The sequence below is a fragment of the Chiloscyllium plagiosum genome, unplaced genomic scaffold, assembly GCF_037043375.1.
Source record: "Chiloscyllium plagiosum isolate Xiang-an unplaced genomic scaffold, Cpla_swu_hap1 HiC_scaffold_2, whole genome shotgun sequence".
NCBI classification, from domain to species: domain Eukaryota; kingdom Metazoa; phylum Chordata; class Chondrichthyes; order Orectolobiformes; family Hemiscylliidae; genus Chiloscyllium; species Chiloscyllium plagiosum.
This window is the reverse complement of record NW_028270140.1, coordinates 141,639,265-141,658,062: the sequence shown is the minus strand read 5'-3', so window position 1 is coordinate 141,658,062 and position 18,798 is coordinate 141,639,265. Positions and strand designations below refer to the sequence as shown.

Genomic DNA, 18,798 nt, shown 5'->3' with positions numbered 1-18,798 from the left:
TGCGGAGACATGGGGAAAGGCCAGGCTATTGGCAGTAGGGAATAGAAATAATTCAGGCATGGTGGGATGAATACTCTCCTTCTGTGCCATAATAATTCTGTGATCCTGTGCACTTCAATAGCTTTGCCATTGTTTTGACAGTGAAATTTGGCCAATTGTAATTTTACCTAACTATCTTCAAAAAGGTTGATTCTAACTCAAAAGTGTGGTAAGGGCTTGTATCTGTTACATTCCTGGTCAATGTGCATTGGCTCAAAATCTTTCTTCTTGGTTTATCTAGAGGGAGTAGAACAAGCACGAGACTAACCAGTCCAGGCCAGAGCAACATAGCACCTTTAATGTAGTAAATGTTCCTAACGTATTTCACAGATGAGCTGTGCACATAATTAGACACCAAGCCAATTATTGAACTTCCCCAGCGCTGTGGGGTGGAGAACTCCAAAGATTCACCAGCCACTTAGAGAATACGTCGCTCCACACTTACGTATTAAATGACCTACTGTTTGGCCTGAGATTATGGCCTTGGATTTTAGATTTAAGAGATTGGCTTTCTGTGGCAGATTTTCTGAGCAGTGGCAAATTATCTCTCTGCTCCTTCTTTTCTACACCACAAAAGAGCTCTGTATTTCGGACAGTAGATTCCGATCAGGGCTCAATCAGAAAATGTGGAGCTATGCCTCCATCCTGACATGTCCCATTGAGGTGGGGAGGCAGACCACACCTCCTTCTTCACAGCAGTCAGTTGCCATATTCTGTCATGTCAGCTGCCTGTCAAAGGGTAATTATGTATGAGTTAGGTTGACAGGAGGGTACAATGCCAGATGAGTAGGTGGGGTTTGGGTAATAATTATTTAGATTGCCAAGTTGATAGGGAGCCAAGTGGATAGGGAGTATGGTGGCAGGCATATGATGTCAGGTGGGAAGGGTCTCAAGTGTGTGGCAAGGTGATTGGCACTGCTGCCTCACAATGCCAGGGACCTGGATTCAAACCCAACCTCCAGACTGATTGTATGGAGTTTGCACACTCCCCCTGTGAGGGAGTTTCAGCCAATGCTCCAATTTCGTCCCACAAAGATGTGCACGTTAGGTGGATTAGCCATGCTAAATTGCCCCATAGTGTCTAGAGATGTGTAGGCTAGGTGGGTTAGCCATGTAAATGCAGGGTTTCGAAATATGGTTGAAAAGAGGTGATGGGGGCAGGGGTGATGGGGCAGGGGCGTGAGGGCGGAGGTGTGAGGGCGGAGGTTAGGTCTGAGTGGATTGTTTTACGGAGGATCGGTGCAGACCCGGTGGGCTGAATGACTTCTTTCTGCACTGTAGGGATTCTATGATTCTAAGTGAATGAGGTAGAGTGTCAAGTGGATAGGGTTCAATGCAGGCAGGGTGTTGGGTCCATTCTAAAATCCTGGGAAAGGTGAAAAAAACAGATTTTCAAAAGAAAATTAACAGAGATAACTGGAAACAATCGCTCAGTACAATTTGTGAAGTATGTGACTACCTACCTATTTAATGCAACCATTTTTGTACTTAATCAGTTTCTCTCTCTCCCTCTCTGCATGTGCTTCAATCTCTCTGAAATAAAACATAGAACATAGAACAGTACAGCACAGTCCAGGGCCTTCAGCCCTCGATGTTGTGCTGACCTTTTATCCTGCTTTAAGGTCAAATTAACCTACATATCCTTCATTTTGTTATCATCTATATACCTATCCAAGAGTCGCTTAAATGTCCCTATTGTATCTGATTCTAATACCACTGCTGGCAGTGCGCTCCATGTACCCACCACTCTCTGAGTAAAGAACCAACCTCTGACATCTCCCCTAAAACTTCCTCCAATCAGCTTAACATTATGCCCCCTTGTAAGAGTCAATTCTACCCTGGGGAAAAGTCGCTGACTATTCACTCTATCTATGCCTCTCATTATCTTGTACACCAAGTCGCCTCTCACCCTTCTTCACTTCAAAGAGAAAAGCCTTAGCTCCCTTAACCTCTCTTCGTAAGACATGTCCTCCAGTCCAGGTAGCATCCTGGTAAATCTCCTCTGCACTCTCTCTAAAGCTTCCACATCCTTTCTATAATGAGGCGACCAAATCTGAACACACTATTCCAAGTGTGGTCTAACCAGGGCTTTATACAGCTGCAACATAACCTTGCATCCCTTAAACTCAATCCTCCTGCCAATGAAAGCCAACACACCATACGACTTCTTGACAACCATATCAACTTGGGTGGCAGCTTTGAGGGATCTATGGACATGGAACCTAAAGATCTCTCTGTTCCTCCACACTGCCAAGAATCCTGCCTTTAACCCTGTATTCTGCATTCAAATTCAACGTTCCAAAATAAATCACTTTACACTTTTCCAAATTGAATTCCATCTGCCACTTATCAGTCCAGTTCTGAATTCTGTCAATGTCCTCTTGCAACCTACAATAGCTCTCCACATTATCCACAACTCTACCAACCTTCGTGTCATCAGCAATCTTACTAACCCACCGTTCCACTTCCTCATCCAAATCATTGATAAAAATCACAAAGAGCAGAGGTCACAGAGTAGTCAAATATCCCTGTATCCCATGCCTCCGTACTTTCTGAATGAGCCTGCCATGGGAAACCTTATCCTTGCTAAACCTTTAGCTTTGCTAAAATCCATATACACACATCCACTGCTCTACCTTTATCAATGTGTTTGTCACATTCTCAAATAATTCAATAAGGCTTCTGAGGCATGACTTGCCCCTCACAAAGCTATGCTGACTATCTCTAATCAAACTATGGTTTTCCAAGTAATCATAAATGCGGGCTCTCATAATCCTCTTCGATAATTTTCCCACCACAGACATCAGACTAACTGGCCTGTAATTCCCTCCCTATTCCCTGTCTTGAACAAGGGAATAATATTTGCCATCCTCCAATCATCTGGCACTACTCCAGTGAACAGTGAAGATGCAAAGATCATTGCCATAGGTGCAGCAAACTCTTCCCTTGCTTCCTGTTGCAATCTTGGGTATATCCTGTCTGGCCCGGGGGACTTTTTTATCCCTTGAATTTCACGTTTTTAAGCACATCCTCCTTCTTAACATCAACCAGTTCTAGCATTTCAGTCTGTTTCACATTGTCCTAACAAACATCAAGGTCCCTCTCAGTAGTGAATTCTGAAGCAAAGTATTCATTAAAGACCTCCCCACCTCCTCTAACTCCAGGCACAAGTTCCCTCCACTATCCTTGATCAGCCGTACCCTCACTTTGACCATCCTCTCGTTCCTCACATAAGTGTAGAATGCCTTAGGGTTTACCTTAATCCTACCCACTAAAGCTTTTTCATGCCCCCTTCTAGCTCTCCTAAGTCCATTCTTCAGTTCCTTCCTGGCTACCTTGTAACTCTCTAAAGCCCTGTCTGATCTTTGTCTCCTCAACCTTAAGTAAGCTTCCTTCTTCTTCTTGATTAGATGTTGTGCATGGAGAAAGTGAGGTCTGCAGACGCTGGAGATCAAAGCTGAAACTTTATTGCTGGAACAGCACAGCAGGTCAGGCAGCATCTAGGGAACAGAAGATTCGACGTTTCGGGCACATGCCCTTCTTCAGGAATCAAGAAGAAGGGCATGTGCCCGAAGCGTCGAATCTTCTGTTCCCTAGATGCTGCCTGACCTGCTGTGCTGTTCCAGCAATAAAGTTTCAGCTTAGATGTTGTGCATCCCTTATCACCCAAGGTTCCTTCACCCTCCCATCCCTTCCTTGCCTCAGGGGGACAAACCTATCCAGCTCTTTCAGCAAGTGCTTCCTAAACAACCTCCACATTTCTGTAGTGCATTTCCCTGAGAACATCTGTTCCCAATTTAGGCGCCTCAGTTCCTGCCTAATAGCATTGTAATTCCCCCTCCCCCAATTAAATACTTTACCATACCATCTGCTCCTATCCCTCTGCATGACTATAGTAAAGGTCAGGGAATTGTGATCACTATCACCAAAATGCTCTCCCACCGAGAGATCTGACACCTGGCCTGGTTCATTGCCAAACATTAAATCCAATATGGCCTCCCCTCTAATCAACCTATTGAGTCAGGAATCTTTCCTGGACACACCTGACAAAAACTGCTCCATCCAAACTACTTGAACTAAGGACGTTCCAATCAATATTAGGGAAGTTAAAGTCACGCATGACAACAACCCTGTTGCTTCTGCACCTTTCCAAAATCTGCCTCCTAATCTGCTCCTCTGTGCCTCTGTTGCTATTTGAGGTTTATTTTTAGAAAAATCACAATAAAGTGACTGCTCCTTTCCTGTTGCTGACTTCCACCCATACCGACCCTGTACACAAATCCTCCTGGACAACCTTCCTTTCTGCAGCTGTGATATTATCCCTGATTAGCAATGCCACACCCCTACCTCAGTCAGTTACTGGGGACCATTATTAGTAGACGAGTTAATGAACATGTATAGGTTTCTTTCGATGCATATTTAATTGAAGAAAGAATATTATTGGAATGGAACTGTAAAATTGAGTGATTTATACTTACCTAGTACAGCCACATTAGCAACAAGCAGATTCCGAGGTGTTTTGATGCACAAAGCATTAATGTGAGCTTGAGGTGCCAATCTAACCATGAGTTTATTGACATTCTCTGTTGCAACTTCAGTTTTAAAATGACTTTCCAACATAGGCAGAAAGCTCTACACACACAGTTATGTTATTAGGCTCAGTGTGACACACAGCAATATGCAGAAGCCTTGATACTGGGAACTGCCCATCACACCGTATAGAATAATGCTCTTCTGTAATGGTGCCCCTAATGAGTGTTGACTTGCAGTACAGAACTGAAATTGAAGGTGTTTTTTTCTTCAGAATTTAATACAATAATCCATCAGTCATGTTGATTTTCATGTGCATGATTATAATGCTGATTGAAACCTTGACAGTTTGGTTATATTTTACTTTACACAGTTGCATAAAGCAGGCAAAGAGTGAAGTAGTGGAAAGATAAAAATATTAATAATGAAGGTGATGAATCTACACTTCCTTCAGAACTGTAGCCCAGTGGATTGCCGTCTTGCCTCAGAATCAGTCAGCCAGCTCCAATGATTTCAGCACAAATTCTAGAATCACACTCTCAGGGTGTGCTGCACTTTCAAAGATGCAGTCTTCCAGATCTGCTAAATAGCACCCTTCTGAAGTTAGTCAGTTCTGAATAGGTTATTCCAGACTCAAAACATTATCTCTGTTTCTCTCTCCATAATGCTGCCAGATCTGCTGAGTTTCTCTAACATTCTCTGTGATTACAGCATCTTTCTATGACTATATCACTCAATGATTCCTGTCACTGGCATTTGCCTGTGAGAAGATGAACAACTTGTTGTTTTTTGAGCTGGGAGTAATTAGGAGGTAAGCAGACAGCTCTATAAGTGTCTGGTTGTTGGAGCCTTGTCAGCTAATTCAATGTGACTTTGAAAGTAATAAACAAAAAAACTGCTTGTGAAGAATCTTCCATGTTAGAATACTTCGCCCTTTCTTTCAGGTATATTTCAAAGTCTTTCAGATCTTTAGGTGTTAAAAAAAAATTCAATTCCTACATTCTTCATTTAAGCTTAAAGTAATTAATTAGACCATACGAGATATGAGCAGAAAGTAGGCCATCGAGTCTGCTCTGCCATTCAATCATGACTAATATGTTTCTCAATCCCATTCTCTCACTTTCTCCCCATAATCCTTGATCCCCTTTACAATCAAGAACCTATCTATCTCTGTCTTAAATATACTCATGGATTGGCCTCCACAGCCTTCTGTGGCATTGAATTCCATAGATTCACCACTCTCTGGCAGAAGAAGTTTGTCCTTATCTCCTTTCTAAAAGATCTTCCCTTTACTCTAAGGCTGTGCACTCAGGTCTTAGTCTTCCAACCAATGGAAACATCTTCCCTCATCCACTCTGTCCAGGCCATTCGGTATTCTGTAAGTTTCAATTAGATCCCCCTTCATACTTCTAAATTCCATCAAGTATAGACCCAGTGTCCTCAAATGTTCCGCATATGTTACATTGTTCATTCCTGGGACCATCCTCGTGAATCTCCTCTGAACATGCTGCAGAGCCAGTACATCCTTCCTGAAAAATGAGGTCCAAAACTGCGGGCAATACTTCAAATGTATCCTGACCAGAGCCTTAAAGACCCTCAGAAGTACATAACTGCTTTCATATTCAAGTCTTCTCAAAAATAAATGCCAACATTGCATTTGCCTTTATAACTCAACCTGCAAGTTTACCTTGAGGGAATCCTGGAATGGAACTCCCATGTTTCTTTGCATTTGAGACTTCTGAATTTTTTCTCTATTTAAAAATAGTCCATGTCTCTATTCTTCCAACCAAAGTGCATGACCTCACACTTTCCCACGTTGTACTCCATCTGCCACTTCTTTGTCCACTCTCCTAACCTGTCCAAATCTTTTTGTAGCCTCCCAGCCACCTTGTCCTACCTGTCCCTCTATCTATCTTTGTATCATCTGCAAACTTAGCCAGATTGACCTCAGTTCCTTCATCTTGATCATTAATATACAAAGTTGTAGTTCCAACACAGAGCTTTGCGGAGGACCACTTGTAACTGGCTGCCATCCTGAAAAAGACCCTTTTTGTCCCCACTCTCTGCTTTCTACCAGACAGCCAATCTTCTATCCATGCTAGCACCTTGCCCCTAACACCATGGGCCCTTATCTTACTTAGCAGCCTCCTGTGTGACACAGTGTCGAAGGTCTTCCTGAAATCCAGATAGATAACATTCATTGGCTGTACTTGGTCTAAACTGCTCGTTACTTCCTCAAGCAATTCTGGCAGATTTGTCAGGCATGACCTCCCTTGATGAAACCATGCTGACTTTGCCCCACACTTCCAAGTATTTAGAAATCTCAGTCCTCACAATGGACTCCAAAATGAAGGGCTTATGCCTGAAACATTGATTTTCCTGCTCCTCGGATGCTGCCTGACCTGCCTGGTGCATTTCCAACACTACACGCTCAACTCCAAAATCTAACCTTAGCTGAGGTTAGGCTAATTGGCCTGTAATTTTCCATTGGGAAAATTCACTTGGGAATTGTCTCTATTGGCACTATTAAGTCTTACTTTCTTCTTTTTAATGTCTGAAAGAAATATTAGAAATTAAGTTAGGTTAAAATTGGCTCAGGTGATGAGTTCCAGTTGGCCAGGCCATTATTACCAAGGGAACTCAGTTCAACGAGCTCCACAAAGAGACCAGTTAGTGATTTCCCATGGGCTTTGTGAAGGTTATCTCATTTCCAAAGATCAGTGTTGGACAGCTTATCTCTATTAAATACTCTGCCCCTTTGTCTTAAATTCAACAACCAGCACGAATAATTACATATTCAAATTACAATTAAAAGCAAGAGTAGGCTGACTCCATATTTCCACAATTTCTGCTCTAATTTCTCTCAATCTGCTCTATCTGTTTCACTATTTATTTTGAAAACTTGAATGGAATCCATGCCCTCAGCTTCTAAATTCCAGGGAATTCATCTCACCTTGTAGTTTAACCTATAGAGCATAGGTATAACTTCAGTAAACCTACACTGTATTGACTTCAAGATGAATGTATCTCACCCCAAGAGTAATGCACCATCTAAATCCCTACAAATATATATCTTTTGACATTCTCGCGATTGAGCAAGTCCAGCGAAAGTTCACCAGACTGATTCCTGGGATGGCAGGACTGACACATGAGAAATTGTATTCGCTGGAATTTAGACAAATGACGGGGCAATCTCATAGAAACATATAACATCCTGATGGGATTGGACAGGCTAGACGTGAGGAGAATATTCCTGATGTTGGACAAGTCCAGAACTAAGGAAGTTTCCCCAAAAAAAGCTGTTAGGGCAGTTTATTAGATATATTCAAGGGGGAGCTGGACATGACCTTTGTGGCTAAAGGGATCAAGGGGTATGGGTACCAAGCGGGAACAAGATACTGAGATTGCATGATTAACCATGATCGGATTGAAGGGTGGAGCAGGCTCGAAGGGCCGAATGGCCTTCTCCTGTTCCTATTTTCTATGTTTCCATATTAAATTCCTACATCCATGTCCAGACTACTGTTTTACTCATTACACTCTTTTATTCACAACTAATGTTTTATAGTTGACAAACCAGCACTTGATATGTTGAGAGGGCTAATTAGAGTAGGTAAGGAGAAACAGTTCTCACCTGTAAAAGAAATGAGAATGACAGGACATAGATTTAAAGTGATTTGCCAAAGGAGCATCCAAACATATAAACAGGGAACAAGGATAGGCCACTTAGTCCGCTAAGCCTGATCTGCCATTCAGTATGATCATGGCTGATCCGATTTTAACCCTCGACTCTATGTTCCTGCATATTCCTGATAATCTTTCATCTCCTCGGTAAAAATTGATGTAGCACTGTCTGACAAATACTTAAAGATTCTGCATCCACAGGTTTTTGATGCAGCGAATTCTAAAGACTCCCAACCCTCTGAGGAAAATGAGCAAACAAGGTGTGAGAATGAAACTTTTTCACTCAGCGAGTAGTTAGGATGTGGAATACGCTGCCTGGAAATGGGGTGGAGGCAGGTTCAACTGTGACAGTCAAAGGGATATGGGACAATTATTTGCATGGAAAAAATGGGCAAGGGTACGATGAAAAAGCAGGGGATTGGCACGAGGTAATGATGCACATTTGAAGAGCCCATGGGCCAAGATGCAATGGGCCAAATGGCCTCCAACGGGCATTGTAACAATTCTGTGATTGTGGGTTTTTCACCCTGTTACTTCAATGATTTTCTGTTGCGTGATCCTCAATAAACTCTAAATGGAAGCAATAATACACAGTATTTAGTTTTGTTTTATCTTTCAGATCTCCTGTCATGGCAGGTGGCTTGTTTGCTGTTGATCAGCGGTGGTTCTGGGAATTGGGTGGCTATGATTCAGGACTGGAAATCTGGGGAGGCGAACAGTATGAGATATCATTCAAGGTAAGTTAGCCCTGCAGGACATTTGTACTGCCAACTTTAACCACAGTACTGCACATTTTACATCATTGACTTTGAAAAAATGGTTTATTTATAGATCTCCTCTTCAGCCCACCATTTTGTTCTTTCGTTGTTGCTCATTCACATACAAAAAAGATTTCAGCCTCTGACTGATTTTCTTCATAAGGAGCAGGAATGGGCCATTCAGCCCCTCTAATCTGTTTCACCCTCCAACTGGAAAATGTATGAACTACCTCTCAATTCTATTTACTTGCTTTCTGTCTAAGCCCTTGATACCCTTATTCAACAATATTCTATCAACCTCACTCAAGGAAGTGTGTTCCCTAGGCAACCTTTTGAGGGGGAGCAGTGAAGACTGTAAAGATGGGGGGAGGTGAATCCACAGCAGAATGTGAACATGGTATATTGAGTTTGAAGCATTTTGCACCAAGAGGAAATGTAGGTCAACAAGGAAATGGGTTTGGGATCCTGTACACTTCAGCTATGGGGAGCAAAGTTTTAGAGTGAGTGAGTTTAACAGCAGGTGGAAAGTGGGAGCATGGGCAGGAGATCATTGCAGGGAATAGAAGTATCTGCATCTTTTCATTGTGCAGCTCCATCAGCTCTACACTTGGCAGGTATGACTGACATAACCTTTGTTAGTCACAATCAGTCTGTGGCCCACACAATTATAATGGGCAAGTACCTAAAAGATTCAATATCACTGCATTAGATTTCTATATTCAAACTCTGTGTCTAAAAACATCATTCAAATACATAACCAGCAGTAGCAAATTTGTTGTATTCACTGCTCACAATGTCGTCACCTCTCCATTGAGGAGATGAAACACAGATTATGTGACCACTTTGTAGAACAATACATTCTATCCACAAAAAAGACGCTGAGCTTCCAGTTGCCTGTCACTTTGATCCCTGCCAGCGAAGGTCAGCACAAGCTGGAAGAATGACACCTCATTTTCTGCTTGGGAACCCTGCAGTCCTCCAGACTCAATATCGAGTTCAATAATTTTAGGGTCTGAGCACCTTTTCCCATGTCCTCACCCCAACCCCCACACGCCAGGCCTTATCATCATCTCATGGGCTGCCACCACAACCAATCAATCGTCAGCCGCCAATGGACCCCATTCATTCTCCCAGGTTCATCTTCACCCATTCCTTTGTCTGCCCAACTGTTATTTCTATCTCTGGGCTCGATCTCCACCTATTGTTTGATCCATCCCATCCCCATTCCTTCTTCAGCATACATTTCAACCTTCCTGGTGAAGAAGGGTCACTGGACCCGAAACTTTAACTCTGTTTTCTCTCTCTACACTTGCAGCTAGATCTGCTGAATTTTTCCAGCTATTTTTGTTTGTGTTTCAGGCAAGTCATGTTGACTTTGTCTTTCAATTTATTCTTAGTCAAAGCCAAGCAGGTAGCACATTTTCCATCTTCATAAAACCACTTTGGGAGAAAGTGCTCTAGAAGTTGGGGTTTCCATTAACAGATGATAAGGTGCTGGGAATAGGCTTACGTGACCTCAGAAAAACTACAAAGAATGCCGGGCGGGGAAGCAGGCAGGGTAGAAGGCCTTCTTCAGGGTTCTGGCACAGTGTCCAAATTTAAAATTAAAGGATGAAAAATAAAGCATCTCTCCAGTCTTGACACATCACATTCTCTTACTTTCACCCCTGCCCCTGTCAATGCTGTCACACTCCATATACCCTATCATGCCTTCCCACACATCCATATCTCATCATACACTCTATTCTATCCTATATATCATCTTCCAACCTGCACAATCCCTTATACACTCAATGGCAACCTATGCTATTCCATCCACTCCTCCAATCTGCTCCAACCTATTAAGCCCAACTTTGCTCTCCTCTGTACACCTCTATTCAGTTCTGATGAAGGGCTTTTGCCTGAAATGTCAATTTTCCTGCTCCTCAGATGCTGCTTGACCTGCTGTGCTTTTCCAGCACCACTCTAGTCTGGACCCTCACACCTCTATTGTCCATGTCTAATTGGTGCCAATTCATGCCCCCATACAGCCAGCCTACTCTCCCTTCTAATGTTAATGTCCAGACATAATTATCCCTGATGGTTGGTGATTTTAAGATGAGGAGACATAGTATAAAAACTAGACACTGACCTTTCAGGAGTGAACATTGCCCATACACCTACCATGACTTTTGCCCTCATATCTATTATGTCAACTCACTCAGTATCCACCATGGGCAGACCACCGCAGCCATACTGAGATTAAAGAATGTAAAGTTCAAAGTGTCTGTTGCAGACTATACATTGATTAAAAAAAAATCCTCATTCATAAAAATATTAACTACATTTAATTTATTTCAGTTAGTTTTAAAAATTTATTTGTGAGGTGTTGGTGTCGCTGGCTGGGCCAGCATTTATTGCCAGTACCTAGTTGCCCATGAGAAGGTGGTAGTGAGCTGCCCTCTTGAACTGCTGCAGCTCACTCGTGGGTTGACCCACAATGCCATTAGGGATGGAATTCCAGGAGTTTGACCCAGGGACAGTGAAGGAACGGGGATATATTTCCAAGTCAGGATAGTGGAATTGGAGGGGAATTTGAAGGTGATGGGGTACCCTTATATCTGCTTTCCTTATTCTTCTGGACAGAAGTGGTTGTGCTGTCTGAGGATATTTGGTGAATGTCTCTTATAATCTCTTATAAATATTATACATATTGTCATGATCACTTGTAATTTCTTTTAAAATTGCACAATCCTTTACAGCAACAAATATTGGAAATCCTAGCTCCTGTTCAAGGACTCTTTAACCACCTAGAACTCTCAATCATGCTATGAAATAGTAGGTCACCGACTGTGATAATGAAAGGCCGTGAATTCACTCATGCAGTATAAACAGATACAAGCATATGAACATACAAGGTAAGATCAGAAATAGACCATTAGTACACTTGAGGCTTCCCCTTCCCTACACCCCTTATCCCCTCCCTGTGTGTATTACACAGAACTAAATCCATTCCTTCTGCTGGGTTCTAAAAGAGAGCTCTGTACCACTGCAATATCATTTCCTCATCCTTCATTATTTTGCTATAATGCAAAAAAACGACATTCATATTTTACAGGTTTATGTACTTTCCAAGCATATTCGTGCCCTCTTTTAATAATCCTAAATGACACTATACCTCTACTAGAGGTGTCTAATGGATCAATTTACACCTCCAAAAGTGTAGACTGGCTGTCCAAATGAGTCAGCAAACTTTAGACCTGCTCTGCCCAGACCTAACTTGAACATGCTATGTTTCACACAACTGAGGAACCAAAATCAGATATAGTCCATAATACCTGCCTCCGCAACACATTCATGTGACAGCATAAATGGCAACATTCCTGCTTCCCACAGAAAGTAACCTGCCATGTTCAGTGGCTGAACGTTTTTATTCTTTATTCTTTCATGGGGCATGGGCATCACTGGAAAGGCCAGCACATGTTGCTTATCCCTAATTGCCCCTGAATTGAGTGACTTGCTGAACTACCTCAGAGCAGAGGTAACAGATCTTGGAGTCACATGTAGGCCAGACCAGGTAAAGACAGCAAATTTCCTGACATGAAGGGTGCACCAGATGTGTTTGATGATATTTCCTGGTGACAATTACAAAGACTCAGTTTATATTGCAGAATTATTAATTGAACATAAAATACATCATGTTCTGTAGTGAGATCTGAACCTGTATACCTTGATCTTGGGTAACTTAGTAGTTTTCTCTTTCTCTTTCTCTCTCTCTCTCTCTCTCGTTCTCTCTGTTACACACACACAGATGCACATACTGTCATATATATACACACACAAACACACCTCATGAGGTCAGATCCTAGATCATTTAAACACCTGGATTAAATCATCCTCCAGCATCTTACATTTAAGGGAATTCAATTTGATTTTATGCAACCTTTCCTCAAAATTCAAAACCTTCTGCCTCAGTGTCTTTCTGCTGAATATATTGTATCCACTCCAAGGACAATTGCTCCTTCCAGAGATATTTTTAATTCATTCTTGAGATAAATGTGTTGCTTCTTAGGCCAGCATTTATTGCCTATTTTCATTGCAATGAAGGAGAAACTGTCCATTATTGTGATAATGGAGGCCAGTGGAGACTAATTCAGGCTAAAATGTTCAATTCTTAGCCCCAAGGTAGATGGAGAAAAATTTCTATTTCCTTCACTCAGTCATTGATGTTGGATTGTATAGCTGTGTTATTCCAGACAGATATTTACTTCATTGTGATAAAGCAAGTTAAATCAGAGAAAAATAGAAGCATACTGAACAGATGGAGGCCATTGGGGCAACTGTTTGAAAAGCAATCCAGTTCACATCCATTACTTTCTCCCATGGCCCTGCAAAATCTCACCTATCCAGGTAGATGTCCAATTTCCTTTGGAAAGTTTTAATAAATGTGTTTTCACTGCCCAATCAGGAAGTGCATTCTCGATCATGACAGTACGATCGGTGTTAAAACAGCTGCATATCACATTGGATTCCTTCGACCATCACATTAAATGCAAAGTTAGTAAGGTGGATATTGTAATTTATGTAAACATGATAAGCACTTGCAATGCATTCCCAAATACAATAAACACATTTAATCTATTCCTCATTTTGTGTTTTTTCTACTCTTTTCCATCCTCACTCATGTCTTTTTCACTTTAACCAGTGGATAATTTAAACTTGGCATCAGTGATGGGCATGCTGTTGTACTTCCACCTCAGAATCAGCAAGTTCTGTGTTCAGATTCCACTCCAGACGTTTAAACACTAAATCCAGGTTGATACATCAGTGTAATGCTGCAGAAATCCAATCATTGAAATGAGGCAATAGCCGGAAGCACATTCCGTCCTCTCAGATGGATATTAAACATCCAACTGCACTATTAGTAAAAGAGTAGGGGAGTGCTCCCTGCTGTTACTTAATACTTACTCATAAGACAGTAGGATTATACGATTCAGGAGCAGAAGTGGGCCATTCAGCCCATCAAGTGTGCCTTTCAATGAGACCATGGCTGATCTAATACTCCTCTGTTCCACTTTCCTGCCTTTTCACCATCACCCTTTATTCCGTTACTGAATAAAAATCTGCCTACCTCAGCCTTGAATACACTTAACGATCCAGACTGTACAGCCCTCTGCGGTAAAGAATTCCACAGGTTCACTACCCTCTGAGAAAAGCACTTCCTCCAGCTTTTCCCTGGAGCATCGGAGGCTGAGGGCTGACCTTATAGAAATTTATAAAATCATGATGAGCATGGAGAGAGGGTGAATATCCAAGTTTTTTTTTTCCCAGGGTAGGGGGGGGTCTAAAACTAGAGATTTAATGAGTAAGAGAGGGGAAAGATTTAAAAGGACCTGAGGAGAAACATTTTCATGCAGAGAATGGTGCATGTAAAATATGAGAGGAAGTGGAGGGGTGGAAGCTGGTACAATTACAACATCTAAAAGGCATCTGGATGGGTATATGAATTGGAAGGGTTTAGGGAGATATGGGCCAAATGCTGGTAAATGGGAATAGATCAGTTTAGGATATCTGATCAGCATGAATGAGTTGAACAGAAGGGTCTGTTTCCTCCATGACTCTGTCTTAAATGTGCACTCCCTTAATCCCAGATGATGCCCTCTGGTCCTAGACTCTCCCACAAAGGAAACAACCTTTCCGCATTTATCCTGTCAATTCCCCAAAGAATGTTACGGTGAGATTGCCTCTCATTCTTCTAAATGGCAAAAAAATACAGATCAAAATGTGTTCAACTTCTCCCTATAAGACAGCCTCTCCCTGGGATCACCTAGTGAACTTTTTCTGGATTGTTCCAGTGCTAGTACATCTTTCATTCGATAAGTTAAAATTGTTCATAGTATTGTAGGTGAGATCTATCAATGCCTTCTTACAGTTGTGTAAGACTTTCCAATTTTTATACTTCATTCCTTTGAAATAAGGGACAGCATTCCATTTGCCTTCCCTAACACCTGCTAGACTTGGATGCTAGCTTTTTGTGATTTGTGCACAGGAACTCCTAAATCCCTTTGTTTTTCAGGTTTTCTTCATTTAAACAATATTTAGCTCCTCTATTCTTCTTGCGCTTGGAGAAATTTTTGTTTGAAGAGATGTTGAGAAGTTTGGGCTTGAACTCACTAAGTATATTCAAGATTAAGATGGACAGATTTGTAATCAGTAAGGAAATCAAAGGTTATAGGAAAAAGACAGGAAAGTGGGTTTGAGAATTATCAGATCAGCCATGAATGGTGAAACAGACCCAATGGCCTACGTTTTATGGTCTTATGGTCTTCCTTATCATTAAGGATGAAGATAGTGATGTAGCCTCCTGTTCCTCCAGTGCTTTGTTGAATTGTCCACCACGATTCACATCTAAGTATAGCAGGGCTCCTAGGTTTGGAGTTGATCCATTGGTCACCCGATGTCTATTGTGTGTTACTTCCACTGTTTGACATGCAAGTCATCCTATGTTATAGCTTCACCAGAATGATTAGGCATTTTCAGATATTGCCTGGGACTGCTTCTCACACCTTCCTGCATTCTTCTTTGAACTGGGGGTGATCCCCTGATAAATCAGGAGTGTACTGTAATACTCTTGACTTGCTTGGGTGGATACTGTTCCAACAACACAGGGCAAAACAGAATGCTTAGTATGTATCCCTTCTGCCAACTTAAACATTCATTCGCTCCACTGCCGGTGCACAGTGCTGCAGTGTTCTCTTTATGCAAATGCACTGCAGCAACTAAGGTTCCTTCTCCAAACACAAGACCCCAGCCACCCTGATAGAACAGCACAGCAGATGCAAGGGGACGCTGTCATCAGCAAGTTCCCCTTCAAGTTACAAACTATCCTGATGTGAAACTAAATCACTAATCAAACACTGTCACTTAAAACTCTAGAACTCGCTTCCAGAGAAGGTGATGACCTACTGGTATTATCTCTGGTCTGTTAATTCAGGTAATGTTCCAGGGACTCGGTTCAAAATCCATGCTGCAAATGGTGGGATTTGATTTCAATAAAAATCTGGAATCAAGAGTCTAACGATGACCATGAATCAATTGTCAGGAAAAACCCATCTGGTTCACTCATGTCTTTTATAGGGAAGGAATCTGTCATCCTCACCTGGTCTGGCCTACATGTGACTCGTCTGGCCTACATCTTGGTTGACTCTCAACTCCCCTCTAGGCAGTTAGGGATGGGGAATAAATGTTGACCCAGCCTGTGAATAAATAATAAAAAAAAAGAAGCATAGACTGCAAAGTTTCAAGAAAGCAGCTCACCACGGGTTGCTTGTGGATAATTAGGCAATAGATGTTGGCCTTATCGGTGATGCTCACATCCCGAGAACGAATAAAAAGCGATTTAGCCTGCAGGTCACGATGATACTGGTGATAAAATTCTCCCCACCTCAGCAGCAGATGTACAATTCGTCAAATCTGTTTTTTTTTCAATAGAGCACAATTTGGTGTCTCGCTCCACGGCTTCCACTTGTTAATGCAAAGGATTGATACACAGCTGAGCTCATACTGCTTTGTTGCCATGTGAAGTAGTGGGAGCCTGTTGAATCTGGAATATATCAGGTGTACTCACACAGCTATTTATTGTGCCTGTCAAAAGCCACCATCATCCGAGACTTCATTACCCTATTTTCCTGTAATCTGTCATTTTCTGGGGCTGTAATTGAAATGCAGGCCTCACCTCTTGTCTAGTGTCTGAGGGGAACCATGGTAACAGCACACAAGAGTTCAGATGCTAAATTGACTCAGTGTATTTTGCTCAGGGAACAGATTCATCAGGAGACTCACATGTCACAGGGCTTCCATCTTAGTCATCTCTTGTCGTTCGTCTCATTAAAGATACTGACCTCAGGGCTCTGCCGTGCTTATTAAAATAAAGGGAGGTAATGGGTAAGCAGTTCTTTCAATTCTGAAACAGGTTTTAGCCCGTTATTGATAGGATTTGTGACAAGAGGATGAAGGTCAGTGTGACATTGACAGTGACAGTAATTCTAGTTGATAGGAATCTGGCAAAGACTGAGGCAGAAAGTTTGGCTGTATACCCATTTTGAAAACTTATGCAAAGCACAATGCCCAGGGAGACAAATGGGACACATCAGCCACAGAACTGAGTTTATATAGAAAGTAACATTAATGTACTCAGTTCTGTTCATGAACAGAGTCCGTATTTTTTTCTTAAGGAAGTCCCGCTGAAGAAGTATAAATAGGAAAGGAGCAGGGATTGAAAGGGAAACAAAAGCTTCAGGCACTGAGTTCCTTATCTCACTCCAGTGGATGGCAGGAGACAACTCAAACTGAGGTCTGTTCCCTTCACCACAAGGAAGAGGCTTATTTCATATGTCTCTTGCTGCTTGGATCAGAGTGGCATTAGTCTCGGAGCAAATGTCCCACTTTTCCATCATTACCGTTCACCTCAGTCCTTGGGGTTGATGGGGATGTGGGGAAAGGGTTTTGGAGAGAGTGGAGAAGATGGTGTAGGGACAGGAAATCAAGAGAAAAAGAAGTAAAATTAAGTTTGCAGCCTTGAAATCAGCCGGTGGGACATCAGTAAATTACAGCACAAATACATTGGGCTGAGAGGCTTCCAGTAGCGAAATCTGTTGATTTTATTATTCACGAATTAATTTGAATTTATTGATTATTTGTGTTGTCATATGGCAAACAATTCACTTTAACTCCCCCTCCCACTCTGCCAAGGACATGCAAGTCCTGGGCCTCCTCTACCACCAAACTCAAGCCACCAATGCTTGGAAGAAGAACACCTCATCTTCCGCCTTGGGACACTCCAACCACACAGGATCAATGTGAAATTCATCAGTTTCCTCATTTCTCCTCCACCCACCTTATCCCAGAACCGACCTTCCAACTTGGCACCACCCTCTTCAACAGTCCTACCTGTCCATCTTCCTTCCTACCTATCCACTCCACCCTCCTCTCCAACCTATCATATTCACCCCCACCTTCATTTTACTGTGGCATTCCCAGCTACCTTTCCCCCAGCCCACCCCCTCCCAATTACCTCTCTGTCCCTTTGGGCCACCCCATTATTCCTGATGAAGAGCTCATACCTGAAACATTGATTCTCCTGCTCCTCAGATGTTGCCTGACCAGCTGTGTTTTTCCAACATCACACTCTTTGACTCTGATCTCCAGCATCTGCAGTCCTCACTTTCTCTGAACAACTCATTGGTATAGTACAGAGAGGGAGAGAGCTTTTTTTTCCCCATGCATCTTTTAGTTGATAGAAACTATAAACATACAAGAAAGGTGCCGAAATAGGCCATTCAGCCCTTCAGGTCTGCCCCACCATTCAATACGACCATGGCTGATCAAGTAATCTCAGTATTTCACTCCTGCTTTCTATTCATGTCCCTTCATCCCTTTAATCACAAGGTCCACGTCCAGCTCCCTCTTGAATATATACGAAGAACTAGCCCCAGGTTGCTGGGCTCTACGCTTTGGAATTCCCCTGCTGAAAGCTCTCCATTACACTTCTTCCCTCACCCTTTCAGACACTCCAAATAGCTGACCTCCTCGTGATTTTTTTACTAATTGTTTATTCAATTCAATGTCCATCACAGCCAAAGACTGATTTAAGACAAGTGTTTCAAATAGTCTGAAGCAAAGTCCATTACAAACAAAGAAAGGAAAATAAAAACAAAATAAAAGTCCGGCAAAAATCCTGGCAACAGAAAGGGTTGATGAAGGTAATACTGTTGATGTACTGTGCGTGGACTTCCTGAAGGCATTCGAT

General features: G+C 42.2%; 1 protein-coding gene across 3 annotated transcripts in view; it reads left to right on the top strand.

Annotated features, from left to right (window-relative positions):
* Positions 1-18,798, top strand: part of galntl6 (polypeptide N-acetylgalactosaminyltransferase like 6) — a 1,318,324-nt gene that overhangs the window by 1,125,490 nt on the left and 174,036 nt on the right. For all 3 annotated transcript variants that reach the window (XM_087993690.1, XM_087993684.1, XM_087993693.1), the window contains exon 8: positions 8,873-8,990. In XM_087993690.1, coding sequence (XP_087849816.1) covers positions 8,873-8,990 — 118 coding nt within the window. The remainder of the gene's footprint in view (positions 1-8,872; positions 8,991-18,798) is intronic.